The 20,683-nt window shown below is 42.3% G+C and overlaps 1 protein-coding gene across 1 annotated transcript in view; it reads left to right on the top strand.

Moving 5' to 3' along the window:
• LOC129698622 (collagen alpha-2(V) chain-like) overlaps window positions 1–20,683 on the top strand; it is a 245,989-nt gene that overhangs the window by 157,805 nt on the left and 67,501 nt on the right. The window contains exons 19-26 of the mRNA XM_055637740.1: window positions 2,530–2,628; window positions 2,718–2,762; window positions 6,110–6,208; window positions 11,899–11,952; window positions 17,641–17,748; window positions 18,304–18,357; window positions 18,471–18,569; window positions 19,996–20,049. Of these exons, the coding sequence (XP_055493715.1) occupies window positions 2,530–2,628; window positions 2,718–2,762; window positions 6,110–6,208; window positions 11,899–11,952; window positions 17,641–17,748; window positions 18,304–18,357; window positions 18,471–18,569; window positions 19,996–20,049 (612 nt within the window). The remainder of the gene's footprint in view (window positions 1–2,529; window positions 2,629–2,717; window positions 2,763–6,109; window positions 6,209–11,898; window positions 11,953–17,640; window positions 17,749–18,303; window positions 18,358–18,470; window positions 18,570–19,995; window positions 20,050–20,683) is intronic.

Raw genomic sequence — 20,683 nt, 5'->3', positions numbered from 1 at the left:
GCTATCTGACACACTAGGGACAATTTACCAAAGCCAATTAACCTACAAACTGTACGCTTTTGGAATGCGGAAGGAAACTGGAGCACCCGGAGAAAACCCATGCGGTCACAGGGAGAATGTACAAACTCAGTACAGACAGTACAAGCAGTCAGGATCGAACCCGGGTCTCTAGTGCTGTGAGGCAGCAACTCTCCTGCTGTGCCACTGTGCTGCCCTAAATCGGCAGAGTAATTCCAGCACTTTGTGCCTTTTGGTTATTTTAATAATGTCCTGGTTGCCCCCTGATCCCCTCCTATTCTGTGTTAAGTTCCCATGATTCCATGCTGATTTGGCCATGACTGAACTTATATCAAGTCCCAAGTCATCCCATGGTTTTGCTGACTTACATTGTCACCCAGTTAAACCTCTGCTTGAAATTAAACTGTTCTCCCCTGTTTACCACTTTCTATTTCTCCAAATAATTAACCTTCTAATCATCTAAGTCTTAGCTCCTCGGGCCAAAGGAATCAAGGGATATGGGGAAAAAGCAGGAATGGGGTACTAATTTTGGATGATTAGCCATGATCATATTGAATGGGGGTGCTGGATCAAAGGGCCGAATGGCCTACTCCAACACCTATTTTCTATGATTCTATGTTTCAGCCCTTCTTCTTTTATGAACCTTTGGCTGTGTGATCTCAGCTCTGAAATATCCACTCCTTCCATCTCCTCACCTCTTTAAGTGACTCTTTGACCAAACCTCAATCCTCCTGGCTGGATTGACCTGGGTGGTGGTTCCATGGGCAATCTCTACCCTTGATGTCCAGCAAGTCTTTGGCATGCATGTGTGATGGACGTCAGATGTAGGTGAGCTGACCTCCTGCACTGATGCTGGTCTTGCCACGCAGTCCAGAGGTAGTCAAGATGGGAGGGAATACATCGGAGTCCCTCACCCTGAGCACAGGATTGCCCCAGGGTTGCGTCCTCAGCCCCCTATTGTACTCCCTGTACACACACGACTGTGTGGCTAGGTTCAGCTCCAATTCAATAATTAAGTTTGCTGATGACACTGTGGTGGTGGGCCTGATCTCAGACAACGATGAGAAGGCCTACCAGGAGGTGGCTGATCTAGCAGTCTCCTCACCTCTCTTGAACATCAAAAAACGAAGGAGCTGATCATGGACCAGGAGGGCACCATCAGGACGTACACTCCTGGCTGGATGACCTGGGATGGGGGAACCATGGGAGTCCACATCTCTGAGGATTGACATGAGCATCCACGCAAGCACTTTGGTAAGGCATGGCAGCGCCTGGACCACCTCAGGCAATTGAGGAAATTCAGAGTGTCTCTGGACCTCCAGTGCTTCTACGATGCGGTGGTCATCTTGTCTGGGCAGTTACCATCTGGTTTGGGAATTGTTCTGCCAAGGACAAAAAGGATCTGCAGAGAGTAGTGCGTTCGGCCGAACGCACTATGGGAACTTCACTCACCCCCCTGCAGGAACTATACAACAGGAGGTGCAACTCCAGAGCAAATAAAATCATGGGAGACCCCTTACACCCCTGCAACGGACTGTTCCAGCTGCTACGGTCAGGAAAACGCCTCCGTTGCCATGCGGTGAGAACGGAGAGGGTGAGAAGGAGTTTCTTCCCAGAGGCAATTCGGACTGTAAACGCCTATCTCACCAGGGACTAACTCTACAGAACGTTTTTCCTTCCATTATTTATTATGTAAAAGAATATGTGTGTTATGATTGCGTTTATAATTTGTTTGGTTGTTTTGTTGTTTGTCTTTTGCACAAAAGTCCGCGAGCATTGCCACTTTCATTTCACTGCACATCTCGTATGTGTTTGTGACAAATAAACTTGACTTGACTTGACTTGACTTGGTGCTGTGATCGTGCTGGCTCTGGGTCCAGATGCATTTCTCAATCATTTGCTGAAATCTCTGACCTAAAGAAAAAACTATATAAGTGTTTTTTAAAACATTTTCTATAATTTATATTCTAAATTAATTTCCAATGTTTAATGTATGTTTAGCTGAATATATGTTTTACTGTACACGTGAAGCCTCTTACATGGCCCATCCTATGAGTGCCACAGTCAGTAAGAGTGGCCATTGAATTAGAGGTTTGGAGGTGTGAACACTGGGTCGGTATGAGGAATAATTGGCCCAATTTCCCCTCAAAACTTGGCATCAATATTTAATTGATATTGTTCATGTGAACAGTTTAACTCGTTAATGGCACTATAGAATGGCAATTGTCATTGTTGAAGCATCCTTAATTGAAAGAAATTGTGTTTCATTTACTATCCATGGGTTATAAACATGTATTGGTCAATCATCTATTGTCAGTTATCTCCACCTGCTCAAGGCTTGATCCATCCCACTTCTTGCTGACATTTTATGATTTTGGAAACATGTGAATATTAATTCACCTTTGCATGCCAGTGAATATTTCAGTGGGCGAATAATTTTTTAAAGTAAATAATTAAATACACTTGGCAAGACTGAGAACTTAATTGATTTTCTATTGCATTTGTTCCTAGGGTGGACCTGGCCCAACAGGTGTCCGTGGGCCTGAAGGACCCCAGGGACAACGAGGTACATCTGGCCGTCAGGGTACAACTGGACCAACAGGCACCGTCGTAAGTTGTGGAAATCATCTCAGGGCTTTGATTCAATGAAAAAATTCGGCTAAAGTACATCTTTAATCTGCCTTTTGCTTTGTTTCCAGGGGCCACCTGGGCTTGATGGAACTTTCGGTGCAAAAGGTCCATTGGTGAGTTTCCTTTAGAAATAAACATTCTTTGCCAACTTTAGGCCTTGATTAAGAAGCCAACTTCCTTCATAGAGAATTGATGAAGTTGATTGGTAACTAATTAAAGTAAAGTATTTTTGAGGCACACCAATTTTTTAAACAATTTATTTCCTCATTATTTATTTTATTCCTGTCATTATACTGTAATCATGATATTTTAGATATACATTTCCATTCAAGTCCACAATCATTTTCTTTTCCTTTCTTTTCTTTCCTTGGTGTTTCCTCTTTCATAATAATATTTGAAACGATTCACATCTTCTTTTTCCTTGAAAAAGTTAATACGTTGCTCAAAAATTGCACACTTTAGAAAGAATGCCCACAATAGACCAAACTACAAACTGCCGAATTATCCTGTAAAAAAACTATTTATTACCATCTTTAAACATGTTTCAAACAGTAAGGAATGTGTTTATTGGAATATCTCCAGGGAATTCATATGATTAGCTATTTTTGGAGTAGTAAAAGCAAGCTAGGCAGTTCTTCTGGGCCAGCATTCTCCTTTGTCAATAAGTTCAGCGTAAAAACAAGCTCTTTACAAATGTATATGTGATCAGTAGAACACTCACAGCACCGAAAGGCCACTCTGAAAAAATGTAGACATGCCCCATGCTATGACTACTTGGGTTACGAAAGGTCGCCCTCACGGAAATCACAAATCACGGCCCAGAAATTTGAGATGTGAAGTAAAGTTCACTCTTGCAGTGTTTGTGTTGATTCAATAAATCACCACAAAATTGATCTTGTAAATTCACATTTCTTGATCCATGCACAAATGATTTATCTTAAGAAGATCACTATACAGACCATTTTCTTGAAATGCAACCAATCCCCCCTCCATTCCCCCCCCCTCATCGAGACGCAATGGTTACGTGTATCTAATTGATGTTGAAGTGAACGATTATATGTGATCTATTGTCTAAGTGGACATTATTAAATTCTGGTCTATGTGCAATAAAATCACAAGCCTGGTCCATGTGCAATAAAGCCATTTTTTGAGACCATAATACATCTGGAGGAAGCCAGGAGTTGGACAGGATTTCATGATGTCTAAGGGAGCAGCAAACAAAGTCTACAAGATTTATCGGGACCTCGAAGTTCCAACATGACGAATTTTGTTTCTCTCAGTCTCCTCCCCCTTCCTTTTTATTCTTAGAAAAAGATCAGATTGGTATAGTTTGGATCAACTATGCTGCTTAAAGGAGTGGAGAGCATTTTTCTTTTATATTCTATTCACTGGATTAGATTCTAAATTCCCCACGGAGCAAATCCCATCCAAATAAACTAATATATAATTTATGACCTAGTTGTCTACACACAGAGCTGGAATAAATTTACTTCTAATGTGGATTTGATGTCCAGAGAGCTCTGTTTAAATAAACTTTTAAAATGCTCAGGAATAGAGCGAAATGAAATCTGGATGGCTAATCCCGAAATGTCTTTCTGATTAAGAAGCAGGCTGACAACATTCCAGAGACATGGATACAGATCTCCTGTCTTCCCGCAGCCTCACTGGATGGAGCCCACCTTCCACACAGGCTCTTTCCATTACATTTGCTGTAACCAACCCTCATTCACTCCCAGCATCAATGCAGTTAAATCTTTAATGGATTCCCAACTATGGACTGCAAGAATGTAAAAGAGGCCAATTAACGCCGTGACTCACTTTTGTATGGATGATGACATGTTTTAATGCCATCTGGTAATAGTTCTGAACTGAGAATATATTTACATTGAAAAACGATGCTAGAAATTTGATATCTGAACATAAATAATTGGAACAATCAACAGGTCAGGCAGCACCTGTTGAAAGAGAAACTATGTTTGAAGTTGAGGACCCTCAGTCAGAAATGTCAGAGATAACAGACTGCCCTTGACATGGAAAGTTAATGTTCTCTTTATGCAGATGCTACCTGATGTGCTGAGTTCTTCCAATATCAAAGATTTCAAAGGTCTTTTATTGTCACGTGTACCAATTAAGGTACAGTGATATGTGAATTGCCATACAGCCATACTAACAAAAAAGCAGCAAGACACACAACTACATAAAACTTAACATAAACACCCACCACAGTGGATTCCCCACATTCTTCACTGTGATGGAAGGCAATAAAGTCCAAATTTCTTCATCTTTATTCTCCCACGGTTGGGGCAGTCGAACCATCCGTCGGGGCGATCGAAGCTCCCGCAAACGGCGGTCGAAGCTCCTGTGCCTTGGGGATCCCAGTTGGTCTCTAACTCCGTGAGCTCCATGAGGTTAAAGTCCACAGGCTCCTATGGTTGGAACTCCCAAAATCGGTCTCCATCAAGAGGCCGCCAGCTCCTCGATGTTAAGCCGCAGTGCGGACGGAGATACGATACGGGAAAAAATCGCACCTCTGTCGAGGTACGAGATTAAAAATAGTTTCCCCCCCCCCCCCACCGCTGAATGGTCGGATTTCCCTAAGTGAGGGTGGGGGATAGAGTAATAGACATCCTTGATGGTCGTATAGCAGTGGTCGAGGGTATTTATTCCTCGAGCTGCAGGCGACATGTTGGTGGTAGTTTGGGAGTGATTTTTTTCAGGTTGGCTTTGTTGAAGTCCCCGGCTCTGGTAAAAAAAGGAAAATGGAAAAAGGCTTTGGGGTACGTTGCCTGGTGCTTGTTGACCACGGCGTGCAGCTCCTCTAATGCTAGACGGACGTCTCCCAGGAGTGGGGTGTAGACCGCAATCAGGATGATGGAGGTGAATTCCCTCGGGAGGTAGAAGGGGCGGCACTTCACCGCCAGATGTTCCAGGTGCTGAGAGCAGGAGTTAGGCAGAACTGCCACGTCTGAGCACCACGAAGAGTTGACCATGAGGCAGATTCCCCCGCCTCTCCCTTTCCCAGATGCCTGCATACGGTCCATATGGTGGATGGATGGCTGAGTCTGGGGAGCAGGGGGTGAGCCATGTCTTAACACAGAGCATTGCCGCAGCTCCCTTTGGTAAAGCAGCCTTGAACTGGGTCTCCACACATTTAAGTGGTCCAGTGAACCAGCCTAGAAAAGGTCTGTCTCCATGCTGTATCTCTAAGCAAAACTAAACTAAAAATATATGGCTGAGCCCCTCTTCTATTTTTTACTCCATTCTCAGGCAATATAAAAACACTTGCTTGGTACCTCCAACACATTGAATTCATACGAGTCCCTTGCTCTGAATTGTAGCGTCTCTTCACAGTCAATCTCTCTGGCTGGCCTTCTCCCTTGCTCGGTGAAGAGAGTTGTGACTTTTTAAATCATGTTGATTCATTGCACCAACACCTAATTGTCTTCTATCCATTGTACAGGGTTCACCAGGCCTTGGGGGTCCCGCTGGATTTCCAGGTCCTCTTGGGTCTCATGGTCCCCAAGGCAGCACTGGACCTCCTGGAATCAAAGGTCAAAGGGTACGAGATTTATTTACTAATTATATTAACAATATGATTTTAGCATTAACTCTACTTTTACTTCACATAAAATGAATATGATTTATGTGTAAACGGCTTTGATTTTTTTTTTCTGCCTTTATTCTCGTTGTTTAAGTTATCCTTTCATTCTGTGCCCAGCCGTTAACTGGAATTGACTCATGCTAACGATAATCACATTTGCAAATTGCCATTGACGATAGTGCAGAGTTGGCCAATAAATTTCAGGATAAAATAATATAGTTTAATTCACAACGATTCATTATTGGGTTAACGCCTCCGATCTAAAAGGTTGCCGTACAGAAGATCTGGTCAAGCCAGCCACAAAATGGAGGTTAAAATTAATAGCCATTCTTTTATTTAATATGGATGAATTGTGAACACACTAGGTTCACTCTTGAAATATGGTTTCCAATGAACGATTTAAATTCATAATTAAGATCTTTATGTAACATTGATTAACAATGAGAAAGATAGGAAAGAATCAGTAAAAATATTTTTCAAATTTTACAAGTGGTATGCATCCATCTCGCAGTGTGAAGAAGGGTCTTGACACATAATATCACCCATTCCTCTCCTGAGATGCTGCCTGTCCCGCTGAGTTACTGCAGTATTTTGTGTCTATCCCAGTGTGAACATTGATCCCCAGCAGCTTGTGGTTAGGTCTCAAGTAGAAATCCAGACAGCAGGTTAGGCATATTGTATAGAGAGAGGAAACAGAATTAATGTTTCAAGTTGAGATATCTACATTATTGATAATATATAACATAAAAAATAGGTGTAGGAGGAGGCCATTTGGCCCTTCGATCCAACACCGCCATTCATTGTGATCATGGCTGATCGTCCCCAATCAATAACCCGTGCCTGCCTTCTCCCCATATCCCTTGATTCCACTAGCCCCTAGAGCTTTATCCAACTCTCTCTTAAATCCATCCAATGATTTGGCCTCCACTGCCATCTGTGGCAGGGAATTCCACAAATTCACAACTCTCTGGGTGAAAACGTTTTTTCTCGCCTCAGTCTTAAATGGCCTCCCCTTTATTCTAAAACTCTAGCCCCTGGTTCTGGACTCGCCAAACACTGGGAACATTTTTCCTGCATCTAGCTTGTCTAGTCCTTTTATAATTTTATATGTTTCTATAAGATCCCCCTCATCCTTCTAAACTCCAGTGAATACAAGACTAGTCTTTTCAATCTTTCCTCATATGACAGTCCCGCCTCCCAGGGATCAATCTCGTGAACCTACACTGCACTGCCTCAATCACAAGGATGTCCTTCCTCAAATTAGGAAACCAAAACTGTACGCAATACTCCAGATGTGGTCTCACCAGAGCCCTATACAACTGCAGAAGAACTTCTCTACTCCTATACTGAAATCCTCTTGTGATGAAGGCCAACATTCCATTAGTTTTCTTCACTGCCTGCTGTACCTGCACGCCAACTTTCAATGACTGGTGTACAAGGACACCCAGGTCTCGCTGTACCTCCCCCTTACCTAACCTAACTTCATTGAGATAATAATCTGCCCCCTTGTTTTTGCCATCAAAATGGTTAACCTCACATTTATCTGTATTATACTGCATCTGCCACGTATCTGCCCACTCACTCAACCTGTCCAAGTCACCCTGCAACCTCCTAACATCCTCTTCACAGTTCACACTGCCACCCAGCTTTGTGTTATCTGCAAACTTGCTAGTGTTGCTCCTAATTCCCTCTTCCAAATCATTAATATATATGGTAAACAGTTGCGACCCCATCACCGAGCCTTGTGGCACTCCACTCGCCACCGCCTGCTATTCTGAAAAGGACCCGTTCACTCCTACTCTTTGCTTCAGTCTGCCAACCAATTTTCTATCCACATCAACACCCTACCCCCAATACCATGTGCTCTAATTTTAGTCACCAGTCTCCCGTGCGGGACCTTATCAAAGGCTTTCTGAAAGTCTAGATACACTACATCCACTGGCTCCTCTTCATCCATTTTACTTGTCACATCCTCAAATAATTCCAGAAGTTTAGTCGAGCATGATTTTCCTTTCATAAATCCATGCTGACTTGGACTAATCCTTTTGCTGCTATCCAAATGCCCCATTATTACCTCTTTAATAATTGACTCCAGCATCTTTCCTACCACTGAAGTCAGGCTAACGTCTGTAATTCCCCGTTTTCTCTCTCGCTCCTTTCTTAAAAAGTGGGATAATATTAGCTATCCTCCAATCCACAGGAACTGATCCAGAATCTATTGAACATTGGATAGCATCCAATGCGTCCACTATTTCTAGAGCCACCTCCCTGACGACCCTGGGAACTAGCCCATCAGGCCTTGGGGATTTATCATCCTTCAGTCCCATTAGCCTACCCAATACTATTTCTCGCCTAATGAAAATTTCTTGCAGTTCCTCGACCCCCTTAGATCCTCTGTCCTCCAGTACTTCTGGGAGATTGTTTGTGTCTTCCTTAGTGAAGACAAATCCGAAGTACCTGTTCAACTTCTGCCATTTCCTTGTTCCCCATAATAATTTCACCCGTGTCTGCCTTCAAGGGACCCACATTTGACTTTGCTATTAATTTTCCCTTAACATATCTAAAGAAGCTTTTACTGTCCTTCTTTACATTCCTGGCCAGCTTCCCGTCGTACTTCATCTTTTCAGCCCGTTTTGTTTCCTTCTGGTGTCCTATGAAAGTTTCCCAATCCTCTGGCTTCCGGCTACTCTTTGGTGTGTTAAACATCTTTTCTTTTAGTTTTATTCTATCCCTAACTTCTCTTGTCAGCCACGGTTGCCTCCTATTCCCTTTAGAATCTTTCTTCCTTTTTGGATTGAAATGATCCTGGGTCTTCCGGATTATGCCCAGAAATTCCTGCCGTTGCTGTTCCACTGTCATTCCTGCTAGTATCCCTTTCCAGTCTACCTTGGCCAGCTCCTCACTCATGCCTTCATAGTTCCCTTTGTTCAACTGCATCACTGACACTTCTGATTTAACTTTCTCCTTTCTCCTTCTCAAATTACAGATTAAAACTAATCATATTATGATCACTACCTCCAAGCGGTTCTTTACCTCGAGTTCTCTTATCAAATCTGGTTCATTGGCCAACACTAAATCCAGAATTATCTTTTCGCTGGTCGGCTCCATTACAAGCTGCTCAAAGAATCCATCTCGGAAGCACTCTACAAACTCTCTTTCTTGGGGTCCTGAACCAACCTGATTTTCCCAGTCTACCTGCATATTGAAATAACTCCTGCTGCAACTTACACCCTACATCCGGGCTACTATTTGGAGGTCTGTAGATAACACCAATTAGTGTCTTCTTGCCTTTGCAATTCCTCAACTCAGTCCACAGTGACGCTACCTCGTCAGTCCCAATGTCTTCCCTCGCAAGGGTCTGAATTCCATTCCTCACCAGAAGAGCTACCCCCCCCCCCTTCTCTGCCCACCTGCCTGTCCTCTCTTGCCACAGAGAATCATCACCGATGTAGCTCTCATGCAAGCCTGGAGATGGATATGGAGAGCTGATCTCAGTGGTTATCCACTCTTTAAGCCTGGCAACCTGGTCTGGATGGCAACTAGGCCTCAGTTTAATGCTCAGGCCCAGCTCCCTGGATGACCCTGACAAACTTTGAAGCCTGAGCTTTGTCCCCTTTCAAATCTGTCAATATTTTCAAGAACTTTTAATGGTGTCTGTTATTCAGAAAAGATGAATAAAATTAAAATTGAAATACTTTATCTAAAAAAAATTATCGTAACATTAAAAAATGATAACAAAACCAAGTAAAAACATAAATGTAGCAATGTTACAAAATTTTAAGATTTTAAAAATCAAGTCTGCAATTTATCCCATCAGATAAAGCATAAAAAGAAGTTTAATTTGACACCCAATTCACTTTCATATCTCAAGTATTTAAAAAGTTATGGCCATTTTCATACTCGGAAATTAGCATCTTGTTCCCTATTGATTTTATATGGACATAACAAAAAAGCTGTGATCGTGGACAGTCAAAAGCCCATAACTTTCTTAAAAATTAAGAGAACTGAATGAAATTTTCAGTTATCATAGATTGATGCATTCTGAAACAAATAGAAAACAATCTTACTTGGATGACCTGAAATTAAAGCATATAATTAGTTAGTTACCCAATTGTAGGTAATTTCAAACTTCAATTACTAGATCTAAACATCTATCCATTTCTTAATAAATGATTAACATTTTAAAATAGCCTAAGTGTCCAAATAATATTCACAAATAATTCACAATAAAACATGATTTTTTAAATCTCATTTACATTAATTTATAGGCCAAATGGAAGGAATTTAGTGTTCAATTGCTGTAAATTAAAGTCAATTTAAATCAGCTTTCTAGTGGGATCCTGTGAACGCGCTGGTTTAGAACGTTCACATTGCGGTGGATTTGTGCCCCAAATGCCCAGAAAAATACTGCCCAAAGGCTATAATGGGGCCCATATGAGCTATTCGCAACATTAAACTTTGTATAAAGGGATCTTAAGAAGCCCTTTTTAATGTAAAAATAAACAGCCTACCTTCTGTTGTCCCCTGTATGAGATCCGGCCGGTTGCCGGCGGTCGGGGGTTTAGAGGTTAATTTTTAAACTACTATAACAATTAGATAAAGCCCTTAAAAGTAATAATAGCTAAAGCGACGGAATCTTCCAGCGATTTTTCGTTAATAATTAACTAGGCTGAACATCCTCGATTTGAACAGCCTAGGGAAAATCGCGTTTTAAACCCGCCCCCCTCTAAACGGCGCCAAAATCGCGCACACGGGCTGGGACAGATTTTCAGCGACGCTTCAGGTACGCTTTGTAACATACCTAATAAATGTGCTTCAAATTATTTCAAACAGTAAAGTGAAGCAAAAAAATTATGTAAATAAATAAAATCACTTCCTTTTGGTCTCTCAATCTGGAAGTCTGGAGTCCCCAGTAAAATTAATGTTGTCTCAGATCCTCCGATCGATGCATCGTCTGAGAAATAAATCCTCAGTGAATCCCAAACAAGACTGGATGCTACTGTTGGACTCTACGGTGAATCCACTGGTGGAGTGAACAGATAGATCTAGCCAGTTTTCTGCCAGTAAGACCTGGATGCACAGTACGTACACATAAATCCAGGACTTTCCTCAGTTTATATGGCTGCAAGCCAGGGCTGCTCATAAGGACCACTGACCTCCGCCAGGAAGATTCACTCCTTTAGGAAAATTACTATAAAACATTCAAATGTTTCAGTGGTACACAAAAATGCTGGAGAAACTTGGCGGGTGCAGCAGCATCTATGGAGCGAAGGAAATGGGTAACGTTTTGGGCCGAAACCCTTCTTCAATGAAATGTTTCAGTGACTTTTTTTGCAAGTGATTTAAAATTGGTTAAACACAGAGGCGGGTTGACAGTTTTGATCAAATGTGAATGAAAGAGGAGGCCAACCCTCATGTCAGCCCAGCCACTCGTTACGTTTGTGGCTGAATTTTTACCTCAGTGCCACTTTCCTGCAGTCTCCCAAATCTCTTGATTCCCTAAGTGTTGAAAATGAATTACTCTCTATAATTAGTAACTGAGCCTTCTTGGCAAGACAGATCCAAAGATTCACCATGCTCTGGATAAAAAAAACTTTGTTATTTTTGGTAACTCATCATGTGGTTATAACATTATTTCTCTAATTCAGGGAAATTTGGGACAAATCGGCTACAAAGGAGAACCTGGAGCCAAAGGCGAGCAGGTAAGTTCCACCAAATTTCAATACTAAACAAGCATGAAAGATAATGACTACAGAGTTCTGTCTAGTTTATTATAGATGTCATGAATATTTTTAAAATGTTAACTAAAAACAATAGGAAGTAAATAATTTAATTTTATTCACATCCTTTATTCTCTTGGTACCAGCGTGGATGGACATCTTGGTCGGCATGTCCGAGTTGGCCAAAGGATCATATTGTATGATTCTTATCTGACAATCAGTTGTCAACTACAGTTATTAGTTTGTGTTTCAATGATATGGAGGAGAATATATATGGAAACAAAAACTGGAGAAACAGAAGATTAATTAACCATAGCATCATGTGATACAATTGCTGTTGTTCAATTGGCCTTGTCATGAGCAGTTACTTGTGGATGATGAATGTGCCCTTAACAGTATTGATAAAAATGATCACAATACTTTTCTCGTGGAGTTGAAGTTCATCTTCATGGAGAGGACGACTTCCATCATGTTCTGTGTTATTGCAATGATACCAAATGGAATAAATTCATTACAAATCCAACAGCTCAAAGCTGGCCATCTATGAAACATCATGGACATTCAGCAACAGAAACATATCCAAGTATGAAGTCAGACTATCAACTCTGGCTCATTAAGAGTGGAGGACTGGTCAGGAGCCAGATCAGTTGTATGAAAATTGTGGTTCCTTGTTGTGAAGTTGCCAGGCGGGACTATATGAATGCTAACCAGTAAATAGAGCATTCAGTAGATGGCTATGTGTCACAGGGAATGATGATCTTAGAAGACCATTAAACGGCTACCAAGAAGAGGAGGCCGCATGATCATCTCCATCATCAATGATGACAGGGCCCAAGACATACATGGTAATGACAAGGCTGATAAATTCACAACCACATTCATTCAAAAGTGCTGGGTGGTTAATCTGCCTCCGCTTCCTTCTGAGATTCTCTATCATCTCAAAGCCAGCGTCTAGATAGATAGATAGATCCTTTATTGTCATTCAGACCTTACGGTCTGAACGAAATTATGTTGCCTGCAGTCATACACAGAATCAATAATAACAAAACATACAATAAACACAAATTAAACATCCACCACAGTGAGTTCACCAAGCACATCCTCACTGTGATGGAGGCAAAGTCTTAGTTTCCATCTCTTCCCTCCTTGTTCTCCCTCTGCGCTGAGGCGGTCGATCCAGGCCGGAGATGCCGCTCTCCAGTCCAGCGGACCTCCGTGGTGATGTCGCCGCTGCCGAAAGCCAGAACGCCGTCTCCGCTCCGAGACGGCCCACCACAGCATCAGCTCCGGGCAGCCGTCCCAGCTCCAGGTCCCGCAGTCTCCGCACCGGGCCGCCGCCCCAGCTCCAGGTCCTGCAGTCTCCGCACCGGGCCGCTGCCCCATCTCCAGGCCGATGCCCCAGCTCCAGGTCGCTGCCCCAGCTCCGGGTCCTGCAGTCTCCGCACCGGGCCGCTGCCCCAGCTCCAGGCCGATGCCCCAGCTCCAGGTCGCCGCCCCAGCTCCAGGTCCTGCAGTCTCCGCTCCGGGCCGCCGCCCCAACTCCGGGTCTCGCAGTCTCCGCTCCGGGCTGCTGCCCCAGCTCTGGGCAGCCACCCCAGCTCCAGGCCGCCGCCCCAGCTTCGGGTCCCGCAGTCTCAGCTCCGAGTCCCGCTGCATCAGCCCCAGGCCGCCGCCGAAAGCCAGAACGCCGCACCAGCAAGTCGGGCCACCGCTGCTCAGCCCCGAAGACGGCCAGCTTCTCGTTGGTAAGTCCTGGCTGGCTCTGCCTCCGGAGCCTCGGGGTCAGTCGCAGGCTGGAGGCCGCCAGCTCCGCCATTAGGCCTCAGCGCAGACGGAGGCAGAGAAGGGGGATACGACATGAAAAAGTCGCATTCCCCCGAAGGAAGAGACAGAGAACATGTTCCACCCCCTCTAACACAACCCAACAAACTAAAACTTAACCAAAACAAGACAAAAAAAAAACAACAGAAAAAAGTAAAGACAGACGGACTGCAGGCGAGCCGCAGCTGTTAACAGCGCCGCCACTTCCGCCGCCACTAGGCAATTTGATTCACTTCTCGTGGCTGATAGCAATGGATACAGCCAAGGCTATGGGACTCAATATGTGGCTCATGAGGGTCCTAACCTGGAATGTCATCCATCCACAACCAGCACAGATGCTGCCCGACCCACAGAATTACTCCGGTATTTATGTAGGAAGGAACTGCAGATGCTGCTTTATACCGAAGAAAGAGACAAAATGCTGGAGTAACTCAGTGCGTCCGGCAGAATCTCTGTAAAAAAAGGAAAAGGTGACGTTTTGGGTCGAGACCCTTCTTCAGATGTCCTGAGTCTGAAGAAGGATCTCGATCTGAAACACCACCTATTCCTTTTCTACAGAGTTGCTGCCTGACCTGCTGAGTTACTCTAGCATTTTGTGTCTACTCCAGCACTTTGTATTTTACTCAAGATTTCCAGCATCTGCAGTTTCCTCTTTCTCTGGCAGTACTATGGAAGGCCTTTGGTCCAGGATTAGCCATGCCTTTAGCCAAACAGTTCCACTACATTTGCAACACCGGCAATGACAAGGCAATATAGAAAATTGAACAGATATGCCCTGTCCATCAAAATCAGTGTGAATCCAACTTGCCCAATGATTTCTCAATCAGTTTACAATCAATCATCAGCAAATTCAAGGAGATAACATCAACAGTACTACGTGTGGGATTTTCTCACCAGTAAACTACTAATCGGTTACAGTTTGGGTTTAGCCTGGAACTTTTCGTATCAGACCTTCTCAGGACACTGGTCCAAGCAAGCACTGGTCCAATTTTAGTGGTTATGTGGGAGTGAGTGCTCTTAATGTCGAAGTAATATTGGATGTGGCACCAAGGAGAATGGTAGAACTGATATCAATGAACATCAAGGAAGAAATACTCCAATGATTGACCTGAGACAAAGGAAGATGATTGTGTTTGTAAGAAGTCAATCAACATTCTTCAAAAGTTCATCAGAGCAGTGTCCTAGATCCAGCCACTTTTGGCTAATTCATCATGGACCTTCCTTCCATCTTTTGGGTCAAAAGTGTGGATGAAGGCTGATCTTTGCACTATGTTCAATTCCATTTGGAACTCCCAAGCAATTAAAACATCTGAACCTGCATGCATTCAGGCATGAGCTGACAAATGGCAAGTAACATTTGTGGCACAAACATGCCAGACAAGGACCAAATCCAACAAGAAAAACTCCAAACAATTATCTTGGACATTCAACAATGTTATTTTTGCCATTACTATTCCAACTAACAAGATCCTGGGGTTTATCAATGACCAAAATCAAAACTGGACCAGCCGCATCAACACCATGCCTACACAAGCAGGCCAGAGGCTGGCTACCGTGTGAGGGGTGCCTCATCCCCTGACACTCCAAATCCTATTCACCATCATTAACACGCAGCAGAACTGTGATGCAATACTCTACACTTGGCTAGATGAATGCGTTACCAGCACCACCCACCACTTGAGAATATTCATTTGTTTAACAACTGGTGTACAGTGGATGTCGTGCGTGCCATCTACATATAGCATGGTAGTTGCCTGTCCACACCATTGCCCAAATCTGCAACCTTTATCAATAATAACAAAGGCTTTCTGTGCATGAAAGCATCGGCACCTCCCCGTTTCCCTTCATGTCACACACCATCCTGATTTGGAAATATGTCATAGTCATAAGTTCATAAGTGATAGGAGCAGAATTAGGCCATTTGGCCCATCAGGTCTACTTCATCATTTAAACATGGCAGACCTATCTTTTCCTCTGAACCCCACTCTCCCCATAACCCCTGACTCACGTAATAATCAGGAACCTGCCAATTTCCGCCTTAAAAATACCCAATGGCTTGGCCTCCACTGCTGTCTGTGGCATTGAACCTGCTGACTAAAGAAATTCCTCCTCATCTCCTTCCAAAAGGAACATTCTTTTATTCTAACGCTGTGCCCTCTAATCCTAGACTCTCCCACTAGTGGAAACTTCCTCTCCACATCCACTATTTCCAGGCCTCTATTCCCTCTGTCATCGCTGGTGGAAATGTTGAAATTTCTTACTCAAGAGAATAGCTGCAGAGCTTCAAAATTATAGTACTCTGCCATCTTCTCCAGGGCAATAGTGTTGAAGAGTAAATCATTAGCTATATTCTGAAACAATTAAAAAAAAATATTCCATGAAGAAATATAAGCTCAAAGTGAAATATATTCTTCTTAAGCAGTCCTTAGGGATCAAGAATAATTTACGTCCATCCAGGATATGAAATGTATAATGAGGCCAACGTGGGAACACTTCCACAAATGGGATAGATGGTTGACAGGGTGGGTGGGTAGTCTGTTCAGAAATGTGCACCTTCCGCCACTTCTCATGGAATCTGCCATCCTGATGTTTGGTCGAGGTTCTCGATACCGTCCCGAATACTTCATCTTTGCTTTAAGTTGTCGGGGGTCAGTAATCAGTGAGGATGCAACATTCTTCAAGGAGGCTTTGAGTGCATCCTTGAATCTTTTCTTCTGTCCACTTGGTAATCACTTCCCATGCCAACTGAAAACAGAAGCAAAATGTCATTCATCCATGGATAACCAAAATTGATCTTGGATTCAAAGAGATGGAAACAGGCGCTTTGGTTCAATTTGCCCATGCTGATCAAGATGCCACATTTACACTAATCCCACTTGCCCACACATGGCCCGTATTCCTCTAAACCATTCCTATCCATTACCTGTCCAAATGTCTGTTAAATGTTGGTATAGTTCCTGCCTGCCCTATCTGCTCTGCAAGCTTGTCCAATATGTGACAAAGTTACCCCCCAGGTTCCTATCTTTCCCCTCTCACGTTAAACCTATGTGAAATTCTGGGTGAAAGACTCTGTGCATCTACCCTATCTATTCTCCTCGTGATCTTATTCACCTCTATTAAATAATCTCTCATCCTTCTGCATATAAAGTCCTGGCCTGCTGAACTTCTCCCTATAACTCCCTATGTTCAATGTTTGTAGTGTGCCTTATTGTATCCAAAAAATTGTTGGGAGAGAGGAAAGATAATTCCTGGGAATTAATAAGATAAATAGATTCTACATACATCTACAAGTAGGAGAAAAAGATGGGAATAATGTGAATTATGAGATCCCTTAGAGATTGGAGCTGAATCAGGAAATGGGTGAATATATTAAACAAGTGGCTTGCTGCATCATCATCGTTCCAAAATTCTTCACCTGCATGTTAACTAGATGTGGTCTATGAAGCAGCAGATCAATCCTATAGGCCTTTATTACAAATGTATCATCCCGTGCTTCCAGGTTCAAAGAGCTGTGTATATGAATCCCATATTCATTGTTGACATACCTCTTTTAGCATTGCACCATTTAAACAATATCTTCACTTTTCCTTCCAAGTGTATCGCATCACTTTGTAATACATTTCATCTGGCATTTACAACAGTTTGAGTTTTTTTTTGCTTTTATAACTCATTTTAAATATTAGACCCATTATTATTTTCCCTTACTGACCGAATACACTTCATATCCAGTACGAGGTCTGTGAAATAAATGTGGTTAAAATGCTTTGAATGATTCAAAGGGAATGATCTGTGCAAATGTTCAAATGCAGATAATCATACAACATATTTCTTCTACTTTGATCCATCTAGGGTTCACCTGGTCCACAGGGAACTCTTGGTCCAATGGGTGAAGAAGGCAAGAGAGGACTCCGCGGTGACCCTGGTTCAATTGGTCCTTTTGGGGCAGTTGGAGAAAGAGTAAGATAATGACAGAGATTATATGTGCAATCAGATGTGACTTCAATAATTATTCAATTGCCTTGGAAGGCATTCAGAACACCCATTTAAAAAAAAGATTTAATTTAATGGTAACTTTTCAATGTGCATGTTAAATTAATGAATATTGTATGGTATTGAAATAAATATGACAGATGGCTCATAATCATTTGATAGATAGATTAAAGAAAGCACGCTATATGATTCACCTATTTACCCCTATAGAGGGTCACAGGAGCTTTTTAGGCTCTGCATTACACAAGATCAATGAGGCATTTATTCCTATGGTTATCATCATTCCCAACCTGGTACTGCATAGATCGGTATGGGTGATGGTATCATCAAGACTAATGATAATGTATTCTGAAATTCAACTGTTTACAGTGTCCACGTTGCCAGTGAGGAATGTTACCCAAGCATAGTCAATGTTCATGGAGCTGAGCACATAGGGAAATTAAAAAGGCTAAAACTTAATTCAAAATCACCGAACATTCTTTAGCCATTTAAATGCCGACATCTCATCTTCTTTCCAATTAGGGTTCCCCAGGTAATCGTGGTTTTCCAGGTCAAGATGGGTTACCTGGTCCAAAGGTATGTAGCCATTTTAATACAATGAATTAAAAGGCATATATGGCATGTATTCGATAATTCAAAGCTTTCTGTGGTGGACCTCTGCTCAACAAATGTGCTTTCTACACCTCCAGGGTGCACAAGGACAGCGTGGTATCACAGGTCCTTCAGGCCCTAAGGGATCGGTTGGTGATCCTGGCCGCCTTGGTGATCGTGGTCTCCCAGGAGCAAGGGTAAGAGCATACAGTAACGTAGGATTTGAATGGTGTGACAGTGTCCCACTGACATTCGCAATACAGTAAACCATCGCAATTATGATCCACGGAGGGGGAGGTGATGGGGGGGGGGGGGGGGGGGGGGGTGGCTGTTGTCTGTCATTGCCGATTGTCTGTCATAACCGAATGAGGGGGGAGGGGGGACAAAGTTTTACCCGGGACCGGAGTGAAGAAATGCAGTGTTGGGGAGAGGGGGGGGGGGGGGGGGGGGGGGGGGTTTAAACAAATTGGCCCACAATTGCAGGGACAAGGATGTGCAGGCTTTGTCCGTTCCTGCAGAGCAGGGGTGCCGTTCCTGCAACCAGAAGCACGCCACGTGGCACCAGCTCATAAGATAACCTGGCGGAAGTGAAGGGTGCAACGGAAGCATCACTCAATTAAATCCAAAATCCACTATATGGAGGTCTGTTGTTGTGAGGGTTTACAGTAATTAGAGGGAAAAGTAACATATTTGGTTCCATGGCTGCATGTTTGGCATGTTTTCCCAGTTTACTAAAGATTAATACAATGGATATTTATCTCATATTAGAAACCATCAATGTTACAAATAGTTTTGTAAATACTGTAAATACTGAAAATAACATCTAAAGAAAAATATATAAAATCTAAATTTTGACTTTGTTGAATTTGATTTTTACTTAAATTAACACAAAAGTCACATTTTTGTTTGAAATGAAAGTTTAACATCTTGACTCTTTTTACTCCTTTTGTTTTTTGTGGGTGTTTTTGTGTATTTAAATTCTCTATCCCAGTTTAAAAAAAATTGAAATTTAGGAAACATTAAGAGAATCTCCACTTTTATTTTATATCCCTTTTCATAATACATTTCCTTTGTGACTGACTTTGCATAATCCAGATCTGTCTCTAAAAAAAACAGTTTCTTCCCTGTAGTATAAATGAACTAGGAACAGAATCATATGTGCAAAGAACAACTGCAGGGGGGGGGCAAGGTCCCGTATGTTCCATCAGTCTCGTCCATGGTTTTCTATTTAACTAGTTTAGTGGCAAAAGTTGATTTTTGATGTAAGAAAAAAGGAACAGAGAAGATGGTCACGGGGATGAGAATAAGAAAAAAATATTTTTCTTGTAACTTGCCAAGATATTGCAATTCTAAACCGATGTGAATTTCTAACTCAATTGGCTAGGCAAGTAAGAAGTTTAATTGAAATATTGCAAAAACTAAAACTGAAGAGTGAAACGAAATTGTGTAATAAATGAATTTCCCAAAAATATATATTTTTTGGATGAAGTATTGACATGAATTGGCAGACTAGTCACATAGTCACAGGATTCATCTGCATCCTGTTACATGGTATTTAATGAATATTTTAATGGTAAAATTCAACCAATACATTGATGTCATAGATTTCCATTAAAATTACAGGGTCTAACAGGAAATTCAGGCGTCACAGGCCCAGAAGGCAAGGCTGGACCGGCGGTATGTATTTAAATCAGTATGTAACATGGGATGGAATGGTGTTCAATGGGATGTTGTTTTGATTTGTTTTAGAGTTGCTTTTTCTGTGCCCTTGGTTATTATAATGCATTAATTTATGGTTGTTTCACAGAATTAGATTACAAATGCAATTCTAATTGCATACCCACACAGCAGAGCTAATATGATATTTTGATCATTTAGTTCCATTTTTTCTTAAGAAGGCACTAATGTTGTTAAGGAAGTTGGCTTTTAACCCAAATAAATGATTCTTTGGAGAGGTAGTCTTTGAGCGAAGCAATATTGCCAAGAGGAAATTACTAATGACCAAATGTTTCATGTTACAGTGTTAGCTATAGCCTCCAGGCATTCACTCTGCGTGACAATCTACGTTTGGTTCTGCTGGATCAATTTATAAAAATGTATAGCCTAGTAGACACAATAAACTGCAGGGGCTGGAATATTGAGCAGGAATCTTTAGAATTTGATTCTGTAGTAGGGCCCTAACTCAAAATGCTGCTTATCCATGTTCTACAGAAGATGCTTCCTGGCCCACTGAGTTACTCCAGCACTTTGTGTTTTTTGCTTACAAAAGTTCTTTAAGTGTGAGCCAGATTATGTTTGATGTGGCATCTGA

This window comes from Leucoraja erinacea, chromosome 7 (assembly GCF_028641065.1).
Source record: "Leucoraja erinacea ecotype New England chromosome 7, Leri_hhj_1, whole genome shotgun sequence".
NCBI lineage: Eukaryota > Metazoa > Chordata > Chondrichthyes > Rajiformes > Rajidae > Leucoraja > Leucoraja erinaceus.
Note: the sequence above shows the minus strand (reverse complement) of the source record. Positions and strands in the feature narration are given on the sequence as shown.